The 26,166-nt window shown below is 42.1% G+C and overlaps 1 protein-coding gene across 9 annotated transcripts in view; it reads left to right on the forward strand.

Moving 5' to 3' along the window:
* NF1 (neurofibromin 1) overlaps positions 1-21,821 on the forward strand; it is a 226,277-nt gene extending 204,456 nt beyond the window's left edge. For 3 of the 9 annotated variants that reach the window (XM_036033378.1, XM_036033380.1, XM_036033382.1), the window contains 8 exons: positions 474-631; positions 2,935-3,057; positions 3,458-3,588; positions 3,764-3,864; positions 4,925-5,067; positions 5,420-5,466; positions 6,682-6,898; positions 12,650-12,883. In XM_036033378.1, coding sequence (XP_035889271.1) covers positions 474-631; positions 2,935-3,057; positions 3,458-3,588; positions 3,764-3,864; positions 4,925-5,067; positions 5,420-5,466; positions 6,682-6,898; positions 12,650-12,813 — 1,084 coding nt within the window. In that variant the 3' untranslated portion in view covers positions 12,814-12,883. Of the gene's footprint in view, positions 1-473; positions 632-2,934; positions 3,058-3,457; positions 3,589-3,763; positions 3,865-4,924; positions 5,068-5,419; positions 5,467-6,681; positions 6,899-12,649; positions 12,885-18,196 lie in introns of those variants that run through there. The other 6 variants (XM_028519443.2, XM_028519445.2, XM_036033381.1 and 3 more) reach the window with 5 other exon arrangements.
* The last annotated feature ends 4,345 nt before the right edge of the window (positions 21,822-26,166 follow it).

The following is a 26,166-nucleotide window of genomic DNA, read 5'->3' on the forward strand; positions in this document are numbered from 1 at the left end:
TTCACATATCAGATTGACGTTCTAACCAACTGAGCTACCTGGCCAGGGCCTCAATGGTTTTATTCTTCAGACATTCCTATGAGATAATGTCCTTTAATTTTAGAAAGGAGAAAGTGAGTTTGTATGTGATCTCCTATCAAAGTATAAATTTAGGTCAATTTTCTTGCTTTTTGAACTACGAGTACAGTCATCTATTTAGACTTGATTTTCCCTGATTTAAAAATGTAGTACAGTTTCCCTAATTTATCAATGTAGTACAGTTTTATTGAGCATTTAGTGAGTACCTAATATGTATAAGATACCATGGCAAAAAAATGGATACTTTCTGGAGATACCTTGAGTTTGTACCCTAAAGCCCTTTAATTCACAATTTTAAAATTAAGTGATGGCTGTCACGGGACAGCCAGTTGGGAGGGGCCGCCAGTGGTTGTGTTCCTCACTGCGTTAATTCTTCTCAATTGCTTAAATCTCAGGACACTGAAGGAGAATCAGCCATGGTCCTCTCCCAAAGGTTCTGAAGGTTACCTTGCAGCCACGTACCCAACTGTGGGCCAGACCAGTCCCCGGGCCAGGAAATCCATGAGCTTGGACATGGGGCAGCCTTCTCAGGCCAACACGAAGAAGTTGCTTGGTTAGTGTCTCTAAATTATGTTGAATTTTTTCAGAATTATTTTTTTAAATGCTCGGATACTTTTACTCTTGGAGAATTATTTGAAGCTGTTCAAGATTATCAAAATTTCCTGGTTTTGATGTAGCAAACTTTTTGATGCCACTTGTAAGAGAGTTTGATAGATCAGTTAAGCCATATCAGTTAAGATAGAGGAGTGAGAATGAGATCTTAAAACAGTTTTCTTTCTGATTCTTAGACTAAATTCTGTAGCTGTCCTTGTTCTGTTCTGCCCTGGCCAGGCAGCAGGGAAGTGGGCGTAGGAGAGACATTAGCAACTCACAAGAAGGGAAGAGCCTGGCTGCACTCACAGGCAGGGCTTTTAACAATATAGTTCCTAAAACTATCATCTGAGAACAGGATATATCACTATGGCATGAAGCTATAATAATCCTTATTTGCCATCCTTTCTTAAAGACAAAAAGGTAAGATTTTCAGTTACTGTGTAAAGTCTCGACAGTTAAGATTACTCATTCACATCAGCATTTGTCAATGAGAAGCACATCTAACATGCTGTAAGCCCCTTTCCCTTTTCAGCAGCTAACGTAAATAATGGGAGAGCTCACGGATTCCCCCTCACCACAGAGGACATGCAGAGGGGCTCTTGCACAGCTTTGGCTAAAGTTTTCGGTGTTACTGAAATACATTGGGATCCATATTTCAGTACCGACACTGAGGATATCTCAGTGGGTTTCAGTTATCTATGCAAGTATATTTTAAGAATCTTTAGGTATTGGGGAAAATCTGTGCTCTAAGGAAATCAGCAAACAAGCAGTGAAGTGTGAAATAACCTGCCAGTAAACCATAAAAGAAATTAAAACTGCAAGTGTTAATTACTATTACTAGTCACATAAAGACTGTTGGCTTTTGTTTGAGCTCCTTTCTGTTACACAAGACCATAAATAATCTTCTCTGTTAAATTGTTTTGTAATTCTTGAATTTCATGCCAAGGATGTTGTAAATGAAAACTAATTTCAGAGAAAATGCAATATTGATTTCACTCAACCCACATGCCCAGTGAAAAAGTTACGGCCTTGGCTCTGAAGAGCGCGTGGTTTGGTGCCTGAGACTTATAATCAGCCGATAACAACATCCCCAGGAACCTTGAAAGCACTAGGTCTTGATGAGGGGAACCTGAAGATCTGGGGAAATTAGGAAAAACTGTAGAAGAGTGGTAGCATTTGAACTGGGTCTTGAAGATTTTAATACATTCTTGCCAGGTAGACAGACAGAAGACAGGAAAGGAATGCATTCAAGAGAAGAGGAATAATATGAATAAAGAAAAGTCAGAAGAGACAGTTGGGTAGCAAATGAGGCTAGAGAAGGATTGGAACTAAACTGTGAGAGACTATATGCCATGTTAAGAGATTTAGCCTAATCATGTGTTCAGCAGGGATCTGTAAGTAGGGCAAGGTACGTTGCCAAATTTATTTTTTAGGAAAGTTTTTTGGCTTCAGTGTGGAGAAATAGGAAGAGATTTTTGGCAAGGGGGCCATTTCAATTCAGAGGTGGATACAGCAATCCAAACAGAAAGATGGTGTAGGCCTGCGCCAAGGCAGAGCAGTGGGAGAATGGGAAAGAGGGACCAGGTTTGGGATGGATTTCTGGAGCGGAATGGGCAGGACTGGCTGCAGCTTCCAAGTGCAGTAATCCAGTTCCGGCAGTTCTGCATTTTCTAAGAGAAAGCTAGTTAACATTAGTGTAACACATGACTGGAGAAACTCAAAGGCAAGTGAGCAGTGGTACTATTTACTATTTTCGAAGCATCTTGCAGGGTATCCATTATTTAGTACTTTTGGGTATGCAGATTTATTTTAAAACTTGTAGAATTAAAATAAAACTTTGGAGTTCTTCACCTATTAATATCTAATTCTTGGCATCAGCGGTATTTCTTAAATTGAAAAAAAAAGGCTGTTCAGGCATATCTTTGCTAACGAACAGTACATGCCTCATATTTATTTATTTCTTATCAAATACTGGACTGTTGCAGTGTTCAGTGTACCTCCAGTGCAGTGAATGTGATCTCAGGTTCGTCTGGACCAGTAAGGTACATCATGTCCTGAAACAGGAAGCTAAGGGGCCAAATTCCTTGAGAATATGGAGAATAAAGGAAAACAACCCTTCCCCGGGGATATGTATGAGCTTTCTTTGGGTTCTTTTAAGTGAAAACTTAAACACTTTGTGTCTAAACATTTTCTTTTTAGTGTATTCCTAATCATAGACACTGTGGTTAATGAACTTCCATATTCTGTAACTTTTGTTTATAGGAACAAGGAAAAGTTTTGATCACTTGATATCAGACACAAAGGCTCCTAAAAGGCAAGAAATGGAATCAGGGATCACAACACCCCCCAAAATGAGGAGAGTAGCAGAAACTGATTATGAAATGGGTGAGAAACAAAGTTAATAATTAATCTAGATCATTGCAGATCAAGTGGAAGACCACATTAAAGCCATGTTTGCATTCCAGCTGTTTCTTAGAATCTTTAGGTTGAAATATAGAAACATTTACTCTTTTTTCAAAGATAAGCTATATAGTTCTTAAAAAGACCATTATCCTGCAATCAGTATAAAAAGTAATCATGTATATGATATATAGCATCATAAACAGCTGGTCAAAACTTTTGTATAGGTGAGTAGTAACTGCATGATGTTTATGTTGATATTTTAAGTGTCAACTAAAAAGCTATTGAATTTTAGAAGCAACATTAAAATACATTAGGTGAAGTGGTATCTAGTGTATATTTTTTATTAACGCAGCTGATCATGTTAATCTACATCTTACTGCAGAAACTCAAAGGATTTCCTCAGCACAGCAGCATCCCCATTTACGGAAAGTCTCCGTGTCAGAATCGAATGTTCTCTTGGATGAAGAAGTACTTACTGATCCAAAGATCCAAGCACTTCTTCTTACTGTTCTGGTAAGGGTTTTTTCGCTTTTTGAGGGTTTGTCTTCCCCCAAGTTTTTGTTCAATCTCCTGTTAGGAAGTCCTTAAATATTAAAACATGAAAGGAAGGCTGTCTTCTGCTTCTCAAAACAAATAACAATTCAGCCACAAAATGAAATGTTTTGTGTTGACTTTCTCATCTCGGCAGGCTACACTGGTAAAATACACCACGGATGAGTTTGATCAACGAATTCTTTATGAATATTTAGCAGAAGCCAGTGTTGTTTTCCCCAGAGTTTTTCCTGTTGTGTAAGTATCTCCTTCCGTGTCTAATTGTTGTGTCGGTCTTGAAGTCAGATGTTTCATAGAAGCTTAGGAAAAGCACCGCCCAGCCACGTTCACTGGTTGTGGAAAAGGGGACCTAAGACTGCGGCAGTGGTTTCAGTTTAGAGACAGTGGTTTACTGGGGACCGAGACTAGTTTTGGCATAAGACACATTAGGAAAAGCATTTTCTTATTCTGTTGATTTTCTGAAGTGGTTCTTCATGATAAGTATTGTTCATTTCCTCACTCAGGAGCGAACCATTAAATTTCCATCTTTAAATCAGCTGCCTATTTTGGTTTCTTTTTTCGTAGTGTTTTTGTATTTATCCACAGCTAAGTGAAAACAAAATTGACCTCTTTGGGAGATGAATTTTATTCTCTCTTAAGGGTGAAAATCGTATTAGTTTCAAAGTATTCTCAAAGAATCTAGGGAAATTCTATTCCTGATTTAGTCTTCTATATGGTATCATTATTTTTTTATTTTTATTAAAACTCATTTGAAATTTTTAGAATTTTAAATAGTTGGCTCTTGGTTATTTTAATGGATGGTAGCCTGCTTAAAAATAGTAAATTTCCCTCCTAAGTTTGAATTAGATCATATATTCTACCTCCTCCAAACTAATTTTGCTTGCCTTATTTGATCTAATTCAACATTTATTAAATACAAGTTAATATTTAAATTTAGTTTAACTTTCTGGGTACATACCAACAGTCAGGAGAAAGAAATGGTCCTAAAGTGTGCTAAGTGGCCGGCAGAAGCCAGCCTTGTCTAGAGCAAACGGTCACCCTCTGCAGTGGGGTTAAGCGTGGTCATATGACAGTGCGAGTTGGTTGCTCTTGCCGTATTTTCCCTGAAGACTAAATATAACAATAGCAATAAAGGAAACACACAAATTCACCGTAGAAAATTTGGAAGCACTAGCAAGTAAAATGTACTCCTCCTTTCACCTTTATCACATGGTTCTGGGGAATATATATGTTTTTCAGTGTGTAGTTTCATTTCATTTTCCTTTAAAATGTTCCTCTGTTGATTCTTATTTTTTAGGCACAATTTGTTGGACTCTAAGATCAACACCTTATTGTCGTTGTGCCAAGATCCAAATTTATTAAATCCAATTCATGGAATTGTGCAGAGTGTGGTATACCATGAAGAGTCCCCACCACAGTACCAGACGTCTTACCTGCAGAGTAAATAAATGTTTCGGGAGGAGGGTGGTCGGCGCCCTTGCCGCATGCACGCTGTTACAGCACACGCTGCCTGACGGGTTCTTTCTGAGGGGTCCTCTTGTCTATGCTTCTCTCTCCGTGTGCTCTTTTCTGACTCTTAATTCTATGGTCAGTAAATAACTGGTTGACAACTCTTTAAAATTAAAATATGGTTTTTACTGAGTTGACATTAAGTGAGTTTAGTCTACTTGGACACGTTCTAAAACTCTGTTTTCAGTGTGGGTATGGTTTTCTGTGTCATCAGCTGTGTTAATGATGTTAAGGTTAAAAGAGTCTCATGCTTGTTATAAGAGTAACATTTGATTTGTTGCAGGTTTTGGGTTTAATGGCTTGTGGCGGTTTGCAGGACCCTTTTCAAAGGTAAGAAAAAATATTTTTCTGGACAAAAGGAAAGTTTTTGTTCACATCAGTGTGCCTGCTTTAAGAACACACAATCTACTAAACCCAGAATGATGATTCACAGTAAACACAAACATAATTTTTATAGAAATTTCCACCACTTGACTCTAAGAGGCAGCACCTTTAATATGTTTCTGTGTTAGTTTTTATAGAAAACAACTCAGTTCAGTTTACTCTGGACTTTTCAGAAGGGAACGGTAAACCTCTGTAGACTTTTCTGCCCTCCTTCCCTCATGTATTGGATGAGCCTGATGCACACACTTAAGTATCTTGTAATTAGGAAGGAGCATTACCTGTAGTTGAAATCTACCTCATGACCTGAAATTAATATTATATATCAATTAAATCTCAATTTTTTAAAAAAATTACATAATGCAAAAAAAAATCTACCTCACGTAAGCATTTTTCCTCCCAACTTGTTGGATTAGATTGATTCTTTTCTGAGTATATCCTCATTTGCTCCTGTTCAGTTTGTTCTTCCATTGACATTAGTTGATACAGTGCCAGATAATGTGTGTTTAATTACAAATCTCCAGATTGACTGAGGTTCCTTGAAGGCAGGATGTCTGTTTCTCCCCCCTCCCCAGCCCCCCTCACCATTCCTAGGGCGGCAGCATAGATACGAGGGCACTGAATCAATATGAATTAGGAACCTTGTTCTACTTTTAAGAATGTTGTTTAGTTATCACTGAATATCTCATGATATGTAAAGGTTGTCATTAAAAAAAATGGACCTGAAGTCAAAAAAATAAATGTATCGTGCAGGGATTTTTATAGTTTGGTTGGGAGTAACCCTCTGAGCCCTTCGCAGTGAAACTCTCCATCACAGCCAGCATGGTGGTACTGGGCCTCATTCTCTCCTAGAAAGTGGTCTGGACGTCATTCCTGATCATTGTATTGTCTCCGGGTTAATTCGGCCTCCGTGCGTGGCCTTCAGTAATGGCAGGTTCGCCTGGAGTCTGAAAGTGTAAACCAAATAAAATGTGTGTCTCCCAGCTGTGTGTCCCATGGTAGTCTGTAAATTTTACCCCACCCCCTTTTTAAATGATCTGTGAAACAAAGGAAGAGAAAATAGTAAATTAAGCCCAAAATGTAAATTGAATTAATCATTTTTGGCTTCAAAGGGGATTAAAAAAAAAGAATGGAGCTAAAATAATTTCCTATTTTCCGTTACAGCAAACACAAATCCCAGACTATGCTGAGCTTATTGTTAAGTTTCTTGATGCCTTGATTGACACGTATTTGCCTGGAATTGATGAAGAAGCCAGTGAGGAGTCCCTCCTGACACCCACATCTCCTTATCCTCCTGCAGTGCAGAGCCAGCTTAGTATTACTGCTAACCTTAACCTTTCTAATTCCATGACCTCACTTGCAACTTCCCAGCATTCCCCAGGTCAGTAAATGTCATCTTTATATAAATCTGAACGATAATATTAATATACCAACGTTAGGAATTCCCTTGTTATCAGTTTAAGCAGTTTCTGCTCCTTTTAGTCATGAGATTTACTTTACATTTCTTCTTTTCCTTGTAGCTGACTGGAATTTTATTATTCTATAAAGCTTTCTACTTTCAAACAGTTATACATAAGACAGTGAAATGTTTAGAGTATTCACATACATAGTGTTCAAGGTTGATAAGTTAAGAGTTTGGGCAGGAAGAACAACCCAAGGTTATTTGTCATTTAGAATTATAATTCCCTTGCTAGATGTACTAACCTTGCCCTAAGGGTGTGTCGCTGATACAGCATTACTGTATCCAAAAATACACAAAGTGTAGTGGTACCCCACTTCCCTGCTGCCAGTAACAACTCATCGATCTAGAGACCAACCTGAAAAGGTAGGAGCAAAGAAACAACCAGGAAAGAACACCATCTCAAGGAAATAACATCTTTAAGCCCGTAAGCAGGTTCCTTACTGTGGAGTTACCCTTAGGTCCAAGTGGGAAAAGTATGCCAATTCAACATGCAGCTAAGAAGTAGCTATACTGAGAAATAACAGCAAGTAGCTCAGGGGGCTGAGGTCAACAAGATGGCAAAACGGCTCACCTGCAGGGCCCAGGCTCCTTCCGTGCCAGAGGGGATGTCTTCGTGCAACTCTGGTCGGCCCTGGAGGTGCTACTGCTTCTAGAACTGATGCCATTGTTTGTTATGATGAGTGGGTAAGGAAGGAAAGCTTCTGTTATGGTCATGTTTTCTATTCAGAAAGATACCTTTCTAAAGTGTTTTTTTTTTAGGTTTTGTGTTCAAAGTTCCATCATTTGAAAAATTTATTTATAAAGCACCTCATTTTGTAAGGAACATTACTACGCATAGTTCTTTTTTAAGTGTTAGCATGGATTTTCTTGTTGAAAGTCAAATGATGTATTATAACTATTTTGTGATGTTTGAGATCCATAAACATTAAAGAACCCCGGGGTTATAGTCCCAGTTTTGCATGAACATTCAAGCATACATAAATCTGAAGCTTCTGAAGAACTCAGCAAATAGCCAGTTCATATTATAAACCATTATATTAAATAACTGTATTTACCTGTTAAGCTTCGGTCAGCAAAAGAAGCAAATTAATTGATCCAGCATTTATTTATCAATCTTCTCACTGTGCCTCGTCAGGCTGTACGCCAACACCTGCACCCCCAGCCTACCACTAGCAAGAAATAAAAGAATGCTGGCCAGCTTTCTCCCCCCCCCACCCCCACCCCCCATAACCGAATTCATTTGCCCTCTGTCACTTTCTCCCTAGGACAGTGTTTCTCCAGGTGTGGGCCTCGATCAGCAGCAGCAGCAGCAGCAGCATTTGGGAGCTTGGTAGAAGTACAAGGGCTGGAGTCCCAGCCAGCAGTCTGTGGTTTCATTAGTGCCCCAGTGGCTCTTACGCACACTAGGGTTTGAGAGCACCGCCCTCGGATACGCCACTGCTCTTGCTTCATTAGTGGTGTTTCAGCTGCTAAAGTGAGGGCAGAGCTTAAAATCAACTTTCTTCTAGATATTGTAGCCTCTGAGTTATTTCCCTCACCACTGCTCCCCCACTTTAAAGCCTCAGCATTTTGGAGCTGCGGGGACCGCAGGGGTTATTTTGTTCTAGGCTCACAATGCTGTGTGCATTGGGGAGGTTGAGGTTTAGAAGAGCTAAATTAATTGCTTTCTCATACAGTTCTTAGCTAGAACCAAGGCTAGCGTTCTCTCCACTGCATTCATTGTTTTCTGTAGCTCTGATGAGTGTATCATCTTCTGCCCTTCCTTTCTTTTTTTCTTTTGTTTGTCTGTATATTGCTGTCTCATTACTTCCATCTACCTAACATTAAGTCCACCACTCCTTCTCTTCTGTAGAGCTGTTTTCTGGGTTATTTGTCGTTTATAATGACAACAATGAGAAAATTCATAGACTGCCTAATATTGGTTCTCTTGGTTTTAAAGTTTGTTCATTTTGAGCACACTTTTGCCTCTTTGGCTACTAAAGCGGTGTTAAACCTGTCAAAATGATTAGTTAGGTTTTTATTTAACTCTTTTTTTCTACCCAGATTATTTGCTAGGGGGACTTCTGCCCGTCTTTGCGTACTAATGGAAACAATAAATAATCAGGCCGAGAACAAAGGCACCAGCGCAGGCTCTCTGGTGGTGGATTAACTGCTCGTGTTCTGTATTGATGGGGCGTGAGCCATGTCATTTGCTCTTTTTTTAAAAAAAATAGCCTATTCTACAAGCTCTTATTTAGAATTGTTTATAAAAATGGGAGAATAGTGTATACGGTTTTGGTTACATTTTAAACCAGCTGTTTCACCTCCAGTGGTTCTCCAAAGACGACCGTTTGAATAGCCTGCTATGCCCTAGCATTCAGCATTTCCAGTCTCTAAATTGTAAATTGTGTGTCTTTTGGTTTGCCAGGTTATTTCCCTACATGTTTTTGGAAAAAAGGTGTATTTTTTCAATAGTGACTTTATTCTCCCACAAAACCCATTTTCATCTCTAAGTTGTGGGCTCATCATCTCCGTGAAAGGATCCTGATTTATCTCTATACCAGATCATTGTGTTTTTATCATTTGCTCTCATGGAATACCTCTTATAAGAGTTAATACTTTGTTTGTAATTAGATATATTGCTTTATATCTTTAGCTCCATGTAATCATATATCCTTATCTCCTCAATTTATGGAGCTGAATTTGCTGATATCAATGGGATAAAAGAAATGATGAATCTTAGCCAGATTCCTAACTCAGTCCAGCATTTCAACTTTGCTGTTTAGCTGTATAGAAACCAGAATATTTTTCTATCTCCACTCCCCTCAGCCAAGTCCCAGGAGAAATGTTTTAGAAAGCTCTGTATGGGTTGTTATCACACTGCTCAACACCAGCTGAACGCTCTGTTGCCCTGGCTGAAAAAGCTGAAGTTGCTGATCTGCACACAGCTCAGCTTTTTACTGTAAACTAACCACGTCAGTAGAAGATTCTGTTTTCTAGATCTGTGGTGCTTAGTGGGATCAGCCACTAAGACTAAGCAGTGTTTTCTTGTGGTTGCCAGCATTGTCTGCTGTCACATCAGCTAGGGAAGAAATTCATGAAATCCCACCCCAATGTCCCAAGCATTAACCCTAACTTAAATTAAAATGTGGGTGGTAAATCATCAGTCACCAGCTTGTGAGGAAGTGATAGTCACTTACATAAAGCAGTTGTCTCTGAAAATGCATTCTTCTTGACAAATTAGTGTAGCCCTCTTGTCTCTCCCCTTACCACAAAGAGGACTGTTTTATAAATCCATATTTGAAAATGCATCAAGGATTGTCTTCTGACTCCGTCCCTACTAGAAATTGAACTTGGCCTCAGTGGAGCCGGTGGACAATATTCAGAGTTTAGTGCCTGTAAATTTGTGTTACATGTGGTCCTTTTAACTGAATGAACATAAAACTTTGCCTCTTCAGATTTTCCCAAATGCCTCTAAAATAATCCTGAAGAGAAGACATAACATTTACTCTATGATACATAAAAATATTTCAAATTGGACATTGTGATCCATTATTAGAACCACTATAGCTGAGCTGGATGGACACGAATTGAAGAACCAAGGTTAAAACTAGAAAATAAACCCAATCTATCCAAAAATGCTATATATGGGACTTCTTTAGTGGTTCTTTGAGATGAGGAGCAATAAAACCTTTTCTAAAAGCCATTTCAAGTGCGTTGTCCCTGCATCTTTAACAGCAAGTGTATCAGGAACAAAAATCGAGATGGAACTGTGTGGACCTTAGTACTCATTAAAAGGAAATTAAGCCCTGGCTGGTGTAGCTCGGTGGATTGAGCACGGGCTGGGAACCAAAGTGTCCCAGGTTCAATTCCCAGCCAGGGTACATTCCTGGGTTGCAGGCCAGAACCCCCAGCAACCGCACATTGATGTTTCTCTCCCTCTCTCTCTCTCTCTCTCTCTCCTTATCTCTATCTCCATCTCTATCTCTATCTCCCTCCCTTCCCTCTCTAAAAAAATAAATAAATAAAATCTTCAAAAAAAAGAAAGAAATTAAATAGCTCCATTTCCAGTGTGAAGTTTAATTTATAATTTACCAAGTTCTCCTAATATTTTCCACACTGTAACTTAATTCAATAAACATTTGAACACCTATTTTGTAGGTGTGTACTAGGTACCCTGGGACATTGAAAGAGGGAAGACCCGGGTCACCAAAGATTTGACAGTTTTTTTCCTTTGGATCTCAGTATTGAGTTTGGAGCTGGAGTTATTTCCTTCTGATCACAGACTCTGCGTTCACACAGTTACTTGATTTTTAGGTACAAGAGCAATACCACAGTACTCTGTAGGAGATAACCAAAATTCCAGATGTTAATGCTGTAGACATGCATCGTTTACTACACACGAGGGACTGCGTTAGACCCAGGGAATGGGGGGCCAGCAGGATGTGACACCCGCCCTCAGTCAGCCAGCAGACTTTAGAACGGTAACAACTGTGGAGTGCACACAAGTAACTTTTCTGAGGTGTTTGGTGGTACTTGTCATGGTGTACCTTGTATTATAAAGAATTTTGATAGTTCAAAGGGGTATTTGAAAGAATCAGGTAATAATTATGGCAACAATTTTATAATATATTTTTTACCTCAAAAAATGAGAGGTGTATAATTTCTTTAAAGCCTGTAATCTATTTTAAATATTTTTACTAGAAAAAATCTTTAGTTTTTTTTATCAGCTTATTTTACTCTTAGTAAATGAACCTTTTTTTTTCTTTTTGAGCAAAGACCCATTGAGTTGAGTTTTGTCTTAAATCACTTCTTTCTCTTTATTTTGGGGCTATGTCCAGGCCTATCCATTATCTACTCCCTTTGCATCTGTAGGGCAGGCCCCCCTCCTGGGAAGCCACGCGGGGCAGCTGGGAGGTCACACACATTCCCAAACCAGCAGCGCTGATGGCTGTGTGCACAGGGATGGCTCATCAGGACCGTGTCTCTGGATGTGCAGGCACGCCGGTGCGCTGCGCTCCACTCTGTCGTACCGCACAGGTGTCGCATTTTTTACAAACTGAGGGCAAGCTGCTCCACCAGCAGAGTGACGGCAGCTTGCCTTATTGGGGCGGTCTGGAGCACAGCCTGCGACGTCTCTGCAATGGGCCTGCAGGCTTAGCTCTGCGTCGGCAGCACTCCTAGCATGTTCCCCAGGGTTGAAATGCCTCACCCGTGAAAGAAACTTACTTTGAGACTACTGAAAACATTCCAGTCATTTCAGAGATCTTTAGGGAACTGCTTTTGGTGTCCGCAGACCTTTATTTGGTGTGTCCTTGATTTCGTTTTCTTTTTCCTTGTTATTGCCTTATATGTAAGGGAGAGAAATAATTGTAAACTGAAGAATTGCTTGATGTAATTTCCGCCAATTTTTTTATTCTTGTTTTTAAGTTTAATTCTTGATTTAAACTAAAATTCTTAATTGTAATAATGGTGGTGAAAACAGTTATCTATAGAATTGTAAATTCTGCCATTTATTTACAGAATGTAATATTTAGGAAATAAATGGTCAAAGTTCAATAATTAAACCAGATTCCTTTTGAAAACCAGGGAACATAATAATTGTCCAGTGTCTAATCATATTTCGCTGTTTTTAAAAATCTTACGGACATCGCTCACTTTTGTTTTTTCTTCCATTCTGTGTCTGTGAAGCTTCTCTGCCTTGCTCTAAATCAGCAGTTTTCATGCAGCTGTTGCCTCATCAAGGTACTCTTTACTTCCATCCCCTCTGCATGAAACACTGCTTCCCTTGCTGTCGTTGGGCACACAGCATGAGACGTCTTCATTCAGCAGTCCCTGGAAGCAGTCTGGCTTAGCACCTGAGGAGCTCTGAAGGCACTGCTCTAAGGTCTGGGTGCTTCCTGACTCTGCAGGACCCTGTGCCCTGTCTTCCGCAAGGAGACCGAGGATCAGGAGCTGCCCCACCTCCCCCAGGCACTGCAGATGCAGCACCAGCCCTGGACTGACATGGGCAGGTTAACAGGAAACCCTAGGGAGAGTTAACAGAGAAGGCTGGCTATGTCGTTTGAGGAAGCGTTGTCCCCAAATATGAAACTAACCCCAGTGTTTCCTTACAAATTAAAGCTGGCTATCCACTCTATCACCCATGTTCTTTTAAAAAAGGAATATGATCCTTACTTAGCTCTAAGTACTAAGAGGGAAAAATGTGATAACACTCATGTCTGCTTTATAAAAGATACCTTTTCTTTCACTCTTTTATAATTATTATGTGGAAAGATCAGACCTCATAGAAAAAGAAGTGTTGATATAAGTCCATTAATTTTTAAAATTATTATAGTTACTATTTTGTACTTCTAGCTCAAAATACAAATATTTCTAAATATATATTTACCATGTGTCCATGAATGTGTTTACTAAAGTATAAGGAGCTATAGTTGCCTTTTCCTCTAAGAAGATTTATTAGTTTTTGTGCTTATTTACATTCGCTTCAGTAATTTTACAAATTCTAGTATAAAATTCAGGTTCTATGGATTTGTTGCAAAACTCCTTTCAGTACATCACTTGGTCTTTTTTATTTCAGGTATTAGGGGAATCTTCATTTATATAGTCGTTATGTTATCTTTGTGCAAAGTCTTCACGTAGAGTATCTGATCCTTCTAAAGACCCTCTGAAGTAGGCAACCTACTGCACTGTAGTGGCTGCTTTAGGAACCAGAACCAGATAACAGTTGTGACTCAACCAAGACTCAGACCTGGGTCTTTAGACACGTCCGCCTTCTCACGTGTGTAATAAGACTTCCTGAGCAGGTCCGCCCATTAAATGCATAGTAAGGCAGGCAGTGCCGAGTCATCACCTGCTGCTGCTGCTGCTGCTGCTGCTGTGCTGGTGGTGGGGGCTTTGGGTTGTTGCTGGGCTTTCATTTCTGCTCTATAACTTCTCGCAAGTCACCTAACCCATTTTCCGCAGCTTCTCAAGAGCTGAAAGGGATCCAGTCCTTTTTATTATGTCATGAAAATGTAAGATCCTAGTTTGGGAAACCATTTTGGTGTCTTAAAAAATAAAGGAATTTTAGAAAATTGTTTTAATTATCTGTCAGGCTGGATCTATATCCCTGGTTGTCAAAATAAACAAACCCTGATACCTGCCTTCAAGGAACTCATGTTCGAGCAGAGGAAATGGACATGTAACTTAAACAACTGAAATGTAATCTAATACCTATTTTTCCATTTACTCAATTCACTAAATTTTTTCCAAAAACACCTTGTACTAGTATTTTCTCTTTATCTGTAACCACCACAATTCATTGAAGCTCTGGGCCTGTTAATACGCCACTGTCAGGAGGCCCCAGCTCCCTCTGCCCTGCATGTTCGTCACTGGTCGTGTGTGTGACCACAGCATTCTCGGGGGGATTCACACTAGCAACTCAGAACCACATACATTTTTACCTTCATTTCCTTCGGGTGGTAACCCCTGGGTTTCTGCCACCTCATGGACTTTTGCTTTTGTGCCCACTGAGGGTCAGAAGGGAGAGCCAGTACACGGGCACCAGAGACCAGAATGCAAAGCCTCCGAGAAGCCTCGGTGAGAAGTGCAGCTCCAGGTGCGCTCACTGGTTTAAAGCAGAGCAGGTGCCAGTGCAGGGTGGTCTGTCTCCATTTGAGCGGTCTGGCTGATCATTGAGAAATTTTCCTATAGAATGCTGAGACCAGATCCTTCACCAACTTCTAGAGAGGTTTCTAGATTTGATTTTAGAGGGTAAAAAAGAAGGCCACTGCCCAAATTCTCCAAAGTAAGACTGATGCTTAGAACCCTAAATGCCATAATCCGACACTCTAATCTTTCTACCATCATTCTGTTCCACACACCTTGGCTTTTTCAAGGTGCAATATTTTGGTATAAGTATAGTACATGTTTTACTTTATTGTTTTCTTTAAAATGACCCCCCAGTTTTCGTATGTCAGCTTCGGTCCTTAATGTAAAAACGTTTTCACTGTGAAGTTGGGCTTAGGAATCACAGCCACGCCACATTCACCTGTGTGTGACTTGTCGAGTTGGGTCACCAAGTAAGGAGAAAACACACGGAAACAAGAACTGAATTGAGATGAAAATTGAATTTGAGTGTAGAAGTAGGGCCTCAGCGTAGCATTGAAGTTTTGCATTATGAATGACAGGGCTAAGTCAGTGATACTGTAACATTTTTAATTAAAAGGAACACATGTTCATTAGGAGAAAAATAGAAGAAAAACATGCATAATTCCACCACTCTTAAGACAATCGCTATTAACATTTTGGTGCATCGCTTTCCAGTTGCTTTTGTTTATATAGTTGAGGTCATGGTATGTATAAAATTTTGTGGCCTTTTTTTTTTACCCTTAAAATTTAACAAAAAATAAATAAGGCTTTTAATCTTTTTATTTAGCCATATGCAGGTTATTTACTTAACAAAACAAAATTAAATATTAATATTTCTTTGAATTCACCTTCACCCTAGTGACTGAATCTCTGTAACTACAATTTTTTAAAAATACATTTATTGATTGATTTTTAGGAGAGAGAGAGATCTGTTTGTTGTTCCACTCATTGATGCATTCATTGGTTGATTCTTGTATGTGTTGTGACTGGGAATTGAACCTGCAACCTTGGTGTATCAGGACAACGCTCTAACCAACTAAGCTACCCAGCCAGGGCTGTAACTACAATATGTATCATCTTAATTCTTAATGTCATTGAGCAGGCCATTGTTCTCAGATAGAAGCATTGCCACCTTGCAGTGTGATGACTGCTGTCCACCCAGTGCTAGCAGTGGCAAGGCTGCACCAAAGGTGGCCACACAAGGGAGCCCAGGGCAGCAGGTTGCTGGCAGAGGGCCACAGGCCCTCCTAGTGGTGGTCCACATTGTTTCTCTCCCGATGGCCATCTCCTAATCATTTCAGACCCTTATCTTTTTAAAGTCCTACTTTTACCAGAATCTTATTTCCTATTAAAATGACCCCAGAAGAGCACTTGTAGGCTTGAATTTGTAGGCCACATGCAAATTTAGGAAATGGAAGGTCAAATGCACTGATAAGCTCATGATAGAGGATCTTCAGATAGAGGAAGCTTTTTAAAAAATTGTCCTTCACTAAAAATATGGCACTAACCCCTGGAGATCAGGGGTTGCATGCTTTTTGGCTCTGAATCACAGCCATCACATTTTAATATGAAATACTCAGTTCAACCAATGTTACCGAAAAGGACATGAACCAGGTCTTGAGCAAAACAAAAATGAATCTTTCTAAACGATCTTTTCCCTTCTGGTGCAGTTATTCTAGTAGAGGAAATAAGATGTATACAAGTTGTGATAATATAATCAGAATGTAGTAAGCCTGAATGCCACAGAAAATCAGGTAGGAAAAAGGAGGAAGTAGTTCAGGCAGGAGACAGAAAAATGCATCAGGAAGGACATGAGAGGTGAGAATAAATATGGATTGAACTTGATCCTGTAGGGATAGGCAAGGCAATTAAAAGAGCCCACACAAACAAGTTCAAGGCCCTTTCAGGAGATGATGAGCAGCAGCCTGCTTTCAGTTTTGATGTTTCTTTTTTAAATAGGTCTGGAGAAAATGCAAATTAATATGCAGAAAGGAATGAAAAATCATCCAGAATCCTGTTACCCAGAGAAAAGTTCTGTGAACTTCTGTGGTGTGTTTCCTTCTGTTCATCTTGTCACACATGTGATTAGATTAGAACAGAACAGATTTAAAGATTATGCTTGTTGCTGACACTTGTAACTCATAAACCAACACCGACACGTGCTCAGGTTCCTTCAGAAAGATCGAGACAGCAGACCTTCCCCGAGCCCGTGTAAGTCAGCCCTGCGCCTGCAGGTGGATGCCTTATTATGCTCTGACTTGAGTTCAAGGCTGAGTTCAGGTGAGGGCTGTGTGGCTTCTAGCAGGCAGGCATTGCAAATCTATTTCTTGTTCGTGAGCCAACCAATGATGGATGGGTCTGTGTACATTTTCTAGAACATAAAGGAAGTAAATAAAGTTTTAGATCTGAAATGCTATTTTTCATCCAGAAACGAAAATTTTTTCGTTCTCAAATTTAATGTTTATTTTAAAGTTCAAACGGTATAGATAAGAATAAAGTAAAAAATTACTGGAAATAGCATATTTTAGCAAATGTTTTCCCAGCCTTTCCCCCCCTACTCCTGAATTATGCTTATCTCTTATAAGTAAATATCAATCAGTACTTGACATTTTGGTACAAACTGCTAACATGCTCTCCAGCTATTTGCTTTCCCACCAGTAGCTATGCTAAAGGTGGGTGTAATCAGTGTGTAATTATTTTGGTAAGTTTTATTGAAGTGGAACAGATAGGGAAGTGCAAAGATCATAAATTTACAATCTAATGACCTTTTAAGAAGTAAAAACACTTTAAAATCCAGTGTCAAGGAACGGATCGTTACCAGAAGCCCAAGAAGCTACCCTCATGCCCTCCTTCAGTCACCACTTCCTCTGGGACCCTTCTGAATTGTAAACTTTGCTCATCCGAGGGGTAAACAGTGTGTCGTTTCTGGTTGCTGTCGTGAAGGCACAACTTGGGTTATTTGTAGAGTTCATTGCAGGGCCCCGGCTCGGAGGTTTAATCTCCTCCCCAAGAGAAGTGAATGGCATCTGTGTGAGGTGCGGAACGTGATGACTTACCATGGTTGGAAAGAGAAGGTCAAAGCAAAGATTCTACAGTGTGACCTTTGTGATCGTATATTATTTTCTCTGTAAATATTTGAGTTCCTTTGGGACAGGCACCATGATTAAAAAAATAAAAAGCATCTGCCTTTTCTTTTGAAATGACGAATTTCAGCTAGAGAGTATGTGTATTCTGTGTAGGAACCCCAGTGAAGATATGTGGCTAGAAGCTGACCTCCGCTAAAAGCTTCTGTATGATTTGGAGGGACTTGTCTTCCCTGGCTGCTGCCAGCCTTTCATTCAGCTCAAGCCTGCCTGCCTCTAGCAACTTCTCGTGTTGTTTTTTTTTTTTTCCTTATGCTGTTTTTCTGCTGTGAAAGCAAAATTCGCTTACCAAAATGTGAGGTTTTCTGTGTGGCAAGTTTTTGTAAACATTCTAGCAGTTAACTGTTAAAATGAAATATGCAAAAACAGTTCTCCCAGGCTGTGGCTTGTATGCAAGTCATGGGATCCAGTCCTGGAGCTTAACACCAGAGAGGGAGTAACTGGCCGCTCTGCTTCTCCCCAGGAATTGACAAGGAGAACGTGGAGCTCTCCCCAACCACCGGGCACTGTAATAGTGGACGGACTCGCCATGGATCCGCAAGCCAGGTGCAGAAGCAAAGAAGCACTGGCAGTTTCAAACGTAATAGCATTAAGAAGATCGTGTGAAGCCTTCTTTCTTTCCTTGTTCAAGGAGACTTAACTTCCACGGGCTCTTCACCAGTGACCCGTCACCACCGTGCTGTGATGCTGCACCTCACGTTTGTAAAGAGCCCGTCTGTCCGTCTGCCATGTTGCCGGGTGACCCATTCTTGGAAGCATTGCCTAAATTTAATGCTGCTTTTTCTTTAACTTCTTTCCTCCTACTTTTGGTGTGTCTGTTTAAGCAAGTGTTCGAACGACTTCAAAGAAAGTGGGAGGTCAGGACACTTGAACTGAAAACATCCCAGTGTGAGAGGGGATGGGTTCTTACTGCTCCTGCTGGCCAGCTATGACAGCCATTTGCACAGAGCTCTGCCTTCCATTTCCCCTCCATCCTGCAAAGCAAAGTGTTAGCCTTATTTACATACTTTTCAAGGTAGAAGTTTATGTGAGGAACATTATGATAACCCCAATATATTTAATCTGACTTTTAGCTGTGGACTTTTTTTTACCCTCCAAAACTGAAGGAACCATAGAGGTCAAGCCTTAGTGACTTCACACCGTAAAGCCACCGGCGAGGTACTCTGAGGGGTGGAGGGATCACTGTTTTGTAGCGGGTTCTTAAGAAATACTAACACTTCAGGATTGTCAGTAATCACGAAATAAGTGTGACCACATATGTCTTAACATTACTGAATTTTAAAGCAAAAGGTTCTGAGGCCTGATCCAAACTCAGTCATTCGAATTAGTTTATTTTCTTTCCAGCTGATTATCTTTTAATCTTTAAATATGCTAAAAGTTGTTGTTCTTTGCTTTTGTAAGCCAAAACTATACTAAGTATAGTAATTATATATTTCCTCCTCCTCCTCTTTACTAAGTACTTCTGAGCAGGGTAGCCAGTGAACAAAGTGTTGAAAAGTGTTCCTACGAGGTAACTTTCACAAACGTTCGCATTAGCTGCATAGCAAAGCAGAATGGTACGTGACTTTTCGATTAGCTATTGCTTTTATTTTGTTTAATAATTTCCCCAGAAGCGGAGTATGATGTATATTAACAAAAATGCCTTTGATAAAATATAGTTTAAATGTCTTGTATTCCTCCCCCTTCCCTCCAAAAGAATCAGGAATCTCTTGAGCAAAACATTTGGCTTGTGTGTGGCAGAATCGCTTTTGATCACTGTGAACAGGCCAGTCGGCCTGGTGTGACAGCAGAGAACCATCAGAGGTGCTGCACTGCGTGGGGCGGATCGTACTGGCCCCGGGTTTCCATGGTGACGCAGATCCAGTTTCTCTGGGATGTTATCATTTAGGACTAAAACATATTTATTACAAGAAGATATTACCCCCTAGTTCCAGGTTCCCTTCATATTTTAAGATGTAATGGCTTCAGGAGGGGAGAGAAACCCAGGGGAGGGGGCAGTTTCCAGTAGTGCTGTTTCATCAGTGGATTTCAGTAAATTAAATTCCACAGCTAAATCAATGAATAATGGTACATGTAAGTGTTCTGATTTTAATAATATAACACATTTCACATTTATCCACACAGTAACAATGTAATATGTTCATGTAAATAAAATTGCTTTTGATATTCAGAAATAACAAGAATTTAATCTTTTTAATTTGTTTACAGTCCTGGGAAAAGAACCGTTGCCAAAATAAAAGGAAAAAAACCCTTAGTACTAGTAGGTATTTTGGCATAGAATTATTGGAAAATATTGAAGACAGGTGCAATCAACTAAACTTTTGTTTTTAACTATTGTAGAGGCTGCATTAGAATAGAATGTTTATAATAACAGAGCAACTAAGACCATAAAGAAGCTAAGACTAGAACTGAGTTTAGAAGTAGGTCCTTAACAGCCCAAAACCAAGGACGCCGAGTTGCTGCTGTCCAGGCCCGGGTCCTCGCACACCCAGTGCGTCCGGGGTGGGTCTCACCGCCTGGGCTCCTGGAACAGAAGCAAATGTGAGCCTTCCGTCATTCGGCTCCCCGGTTTTCCTCGTTTGGGGGCGATTTGGTGCATATGACAGCAGGTATCGTTACGCTGTGTTGCTTCTCCCATCAAAACAGATAAACTCCAAAGGTTTACTGTTAAAAATACTCTTCCGTAAACAAGTTTTCCGAGGTATGATATTTCTTAAATGTGTTCATTATTTCCCTCTAGTGTGTGAATGGAAGGAATTCACTTGAAGCACCTCATGAAATGGTCAGCGTTGCACAAATCAAAACAGATTTCTCTGAACCGCAGAAGTGCTTTTGACCCGTGCATCCTGGAACTGGAAAACTTACCAAGTTTAAGCTTTTCCTTGTGTAGCAAGAGCTTCTGACTTTTGAGGGGAATCTAGTTTTCCAAATAACTAAAATGAACAACATATCTCGCACCAGGATGCCTCCCCTGAGAAAGGAGATGCCTTTTTAGGCCTCGTACCTGTAATCTGCACGAGAAATTCTGACGTTCAGAGCACGTTGCCCATTTTGCAAAGTCAGATGTTTTATAAAAAACATCATAGGTCATGTGTTTTGGGTTCATGGATGTTTCCCCAGAATTTTTATTATTTTTCTTATTGTCGTTGTTTGTTTTTGACCCCCTGACTTTTTAAAGAGGAAAACATTAACTCCTCATATATGTCTTGTGCATAATGTACCTATTTTGTCCCTGCTCCAGCCCCAGGGGCGTGCCCTCGTTGGCCAGCGTGGAGAACGCGGTGCAGTAGCCTCGGGGAGAGTGGCGAGCGCTCTTTCCTCGGCCGCCTGGCACCCAAGCGCCGTCCGTCCTCAGGCGCCAGCTCGGCGGGCCCCATGCGCGGTCCACGTCCGCCCACGGAAGGGGCGCGCTGGGGTGCACAGCGGGAGCCAGCGGCCCTTCCTGCTTGGTGGGCTTTAGGGCTTTTCCAAGTCGTTTTGGGGGCTTTGGGTTTTGTTTTTACACTGTCCCCTCATCCCTGGCATAATGAGGCATGTCGTACTCGGTGTCATGCAACGGACTCACACGGAAATTCACTCCAGTGTCAGCCAGACAGTTTTCTAATGCAGTGTATTCACCTGTACATAGTTTGTGTAAAATTTGACAGAAAAGTATATTTACTACACTGTAAATACATGTGATGATATATTGTATTATTTTGCTTTTTTGTAAAGCAGTTAGTTGCTGTACATGGATAACAAACAAAAATTTGATTATTCTCGTGTTAGTATTGTTAACTTTTTTTCCCACGACTGCATTACATCATTTAAAGAAAATGCTGTGTATTGTAAACTTACATTGTATATGAATACTTCCTCTCCTTTCTCTCAGACCTGAACTCGGGCAGTTCGTCCCCTCGTCCACACCCTTGTGAATACGTAAGCAGCTGTACGCCAGCAGAGAAGTACTGCCCAGCAGACAAAACCTGTCCCTGTAGGGAAATTGTAGAAACCTGCTTCACATCATTGTCGCCCTGCCCCTCTGCCTTCCCTGTGTATGTACTCCCCCCTGCCCCCCTTTTTTAAGTAAAGTGTAAATTCAATCTGCTGTAAGATGTGGGGAGTTATTTAATTTCTTCACACACAACCAGCTCTGTGTTCTCACTTCCCCCACTCCTCATTGATCTTTTGAAACATTAGGGCCATTTCCTTTCTTCTAAGGTTCTCCTCCCCCTTGCCCACCCTCCCATCCCACTGTGGGTTTCTATTTCCAGGACCTCTCTCAACTAAAGGTAAAATAAGTAATTTTGGTGTAATATGTAGGGGAAGAAAAAGTTTTCCTTTAGCTTCTCAGGGTTCCGGACTGGATCTGGAAATTGAGCTGACATTAACAGGAAAGGAATAAAAATTTATTTGACACAACTTTTCTGTGACATGGGAAGCCTTCGTCAGAAAGGGGAGACCTGAAGAAATGGTTAACCTAGGTCCACAGTGGTCTGGGGCCGAACCTGCACGGCCTCCAGGGGGCGCCTGCAGCCCCGGAGTGCTTCCTCATCCTTCACCATGTGCTGAGAGTCAGGCTCATCTTGCTAAAGAGAATTAAACCTGTGGGGTTACGGGGTTCAGAAACCACCACCCCCCCATGGGGCCACTTCCTCAATATAAAATAAGGCAGTCACACTGGAATCTTCACATAGCCCTTTCCTGGTCAGAAGTTCAGGGAGCCCAGCTTACATAAACAGGTTTAAGGGAAGAAATGTTGCCAGGTGTCATCTCAGCTGATGAACTTGCTTGCTCAAAGAAACCATTTCAGTGGTGATAATTGCACCAAGCCCTATGCCAGGCATTGCAGAAACAAGAAAAGAAAGAAGCTTGGCCTCCGCCCTCTGAGCTCATGGTTTAGTGAAGAAAACAGCCACATAACCAATGACCACAGTGTCCCAAGGTGTGGACTGAGTCCTCAGACAATTGCAGAGTGACTGGCAGGATTGGTGGCTGAGGATGTGGGTCTTGGAAGATGGCCCACAATTTTGCCTGGGGGAGAGATGTCCACCCGTTGAGCTGTTGAAAATAGGGTTGTGGAGTCCAGATTGTATCAGGAGGTCACTGAGGCAGGGGACAGCCTGGCCTGAGAGCTGCTTATTACAGTGTTGTGATCATCAGCTGTTCCTGTCTTCCTGGTCACATCCTGGGCCTCCAGATACTGGCGCCATGCCCCATGCAAGGCGCTGGGTGCCTGGCTGCTGCATGACAAGGCTGTGTTGTCGGGAACTCGATAAATCGGGTCAGTGGAGGAAAGGCCCCATTCACAGTCGCAACCCCGTGCAAGCCCCTCCCAAGTTGGAGGTGATGTATGTAAAGACCTATGGAAAACTCTCATCCAGACTCAGAGTTTTCACATATCACTAATATTTCCAAGATGTATTTTGTCACCTTGTGCATTTAAAAAACAAGATATATTTAAAAGGCCATTTCAACCCCACAGGAGTAGGGAAGGGAAGGGATCACTAGATAAAGTACAGCTCTTTAAAAAGGAATTACTTTTGCTGTAGGAAAGTCCCCGTGTTGTCTTTATTTTCCTGCTGGTGCTGCCGAGTCTGTCCGCACAGCGCCTGTTGGCAGACAGACATATGAGCCGTGTGAATGGAGGCAGACCACTCTGCCTGCGGAGGCTGAGTCTCATAGAGCTAGTTCTCCCCAAGTGAAATCCCGCTTCCTGTCGAGATTCCTGCTGGGCGACAGTGTGTCCCAACTAAACAGTCCAAGGGTCCACTTTATAGAATAAACACGAAAGAGCTAAGAAAGAAAAAACAATTAGGAGCCTAGTTGGAAACTCTTCTTAGGCTTGCAATATAGAAATGTTTTAATATTTCATAAAACTGTGATAACGGTAATTAGACTGGATGAGTAGGATGGGATAGGCAAAAAGGTTCAGATTATGCTATGGTTTTTATGAAAGCACTGGTGACCCTTAAATTTTAGTGATTTAAAAGCCACAGCAGCTCTGCTGTCAGGCCCCCAGAGGGACGGGCCGTTGGGCAGAAGGGCAGGGACGGGACAGGGCTGTGCAGTGCTGCGATGCCAACACTGTCCACACCCACACTGTCCAGTATCGCCACAGCCACGTGGGGCTCCGGACACTTAGAATGTGGCTTAAAGTAAATTTGAACTAAATGTAAATAGTTACTTGTGGCCAGTGGCCACCAGATTGGAGGCCTGACACTCACCATTGAAGGCCTGAGGCCAGATGTTCGGTCGCTCCTGTCGCGTCACAGCCAGAGCTTGTCACAGCGCTGCACGGAATCACAAGGGCCAGAAAGAGCTGTCCTCCGCTGCCCAGGAGGAGGGGGCTGGAAATGTCAGCCAAGAACGTGACTGTCTCCCATAATAGGGAAGGACTTGTTAACCTAAAGCAGTGGGCAAAATCCTCAAGATTACAGGTTGACTACCTTAACAGATTAAAATATCCCATGTCCAAAAAAATAATACACCTAGAATTTAAAGGTCAATAAACAGGGAAATTGTTCTAATTACAAAGAGCTCATAAAAATCAATTTTAAGAAAAGACCCAAGCAGAAGAAGAGCTAAGCAAAGGACATAAACCCCACGGAAAGGAGTTACTGAACCAATTGCTAATAACTACCTGACGGGGAAGGTCATCACGCTCATGAGCACACAAAAAGGATGCCAAACCCCAACAGTAAAATGCCATTTTCATCTTCCAGGCTAGCAAAGATTTATTTAACTAAGACTTGGTTCTGGTCAGGAGTGTGGTGTGACGGGCTTGCTGGTACCCTCGGCCTCTTCTTTCCGGGTCACTAGCCTTCGGGACGTCCACGCCGTCTACCCAGAAATAATGTGTGTGGGAATCTGGCTGAGAGAAATGAGTGACGGTAAAGCTGAGACGCCAGAGCCTCCCTGTCTCTGTTCCTTGGCCCTCAGTGCTAAGGGGTCGTCCCAGACCCAGAAGGGAGCTGACATCACCATCGGGGCCCTGCTCTCGGCAGCCGACTCCAGCATGTCTTCGCACACATGCACTCGGGAGTCTTGTGTGTGCACACTCACCTTCCTAGAACAGATTTTGCCTTTTGAGTCCCATATTCCTGGGCGACCCAGCTGCAAGGAAGACCTTCGGCTCTTGGCAGCTGCGTCTCCACTTCCTCCTTCCGCAGGGGAGACCCTTCCTCCGGCCTCTCGCCTCTAGCTCCCCCATACTGAGGCCCACGGCCTGCCAGCCACTGCACCAAGGGCTTTCACACCTTAGCTCTGCTGTCCCCAGCAGCCCCACGCGGTGGCACTATAATTACCTCTGTTTTAAGGTGAGAAATATGAAGCGCAGAGGTGACGTGTAATTTGTCCAAGGGAAGGGGGCAGCGGATAGGGAAGGCATCACTGAGCATCATGAAAATACTCCAGGAGAGTTCACGTGGAGTTCTATAAGAGCAGAGGGTGAGGGCAGCTTAATCGGGAAGGCTTCTTGGAGGCGGTGGCATTTGAAGAATGGCTATGCGGGGGGTGGGGAGGAAGAGAAGACATTCCAGGCAGAGGGAACTGTGTGTGCAAAGCAAGCTGGGCACTTCATTGATCAATTCCGTGTGCAGTCATTGTCTTGGGACCGAGGCCCATGCCACACACAACTCCTAGGAGACAGTAACTGCTCAATAAGTGTGTCACAGGGTGTGGTAGGCCGCGTTACTCTTCTGCTGCGTCCTACAGAGCAGAGGGCAGAGCAGGGATCTGAGTGCAAAGCGCCTGTCTGCTTACTGCCTGTGCTGAAGACGGAGGAGTTTTTCTTTTCGGCAGCAGGGGGCAGCAGAGAAGGCTGGAAGCACGGGAAGGTCCGGATCTGAGGGGACTTCAGGCAGGTGAGATCTAAGGAACCTGAAGGTAAATGCTGGTTGGTGCCTTGGCCAAAAGCCACCTTTAGGCGCCATTTCTGCATCTGATGAAAGGATTTGGAGCCCAGCTGGATAGCCTAAGTAAAGTGTCGGCATTCTTCTCGGAATCCTGGAAGGAACGATAGCCATCGGTTCACCCTGCTCCCTTCCGAGGGTCAGAAGAGGTTCTGGGTGGGCACCTGCAGTGAGTGAAACCTCTGCATTCCCAGGCACCCCTCCCCACGAGGAGGGCCAAGGTCTCAAGGCAGCCTGCTCACTCGACACGGCGCAGCCCTGCCTGGGGCCCGGGCACCCCCCAGCAGCGCTGGCTGCGTCTGCTGGCAAGCTCTGGCGTCGGAGCGTGTGTATTTCAGGATGGCTGAGAAAGCAAGTGGGTTCACACCAACTCCTTCCTCTCCAGGACGATAATTATTCATGGTTAAAAAGAAAAAACAGCAGGTCGTGAGCAGGAAGAAAGTGTGAATCCTGCCCCAGTTCCAGACAGCGTGGCTGACGGCATCAAGGCCCATAAATGAAACTCAGTCACGCTTCCCCCGGTCAGTCTGGCTCTCAGCCT

Source organism: Phyllostomus discolor, chromosome 8 (assembly GCF_004126475.2).
Source record: "Phyllostomus discolor isolate MPI-MPIP mPhyDis1 chromosome 8, mPhyDis1.pri.v3, whole genome shotgun sequence".
Classification (NCBI taxonomy): domain Eukaryota; kingdom Metazoa; phylum Chordata; class Mammalia; order Chiroptera; family Phyllostomidae; genus Phyllostomus; species Phyllostomus discolor.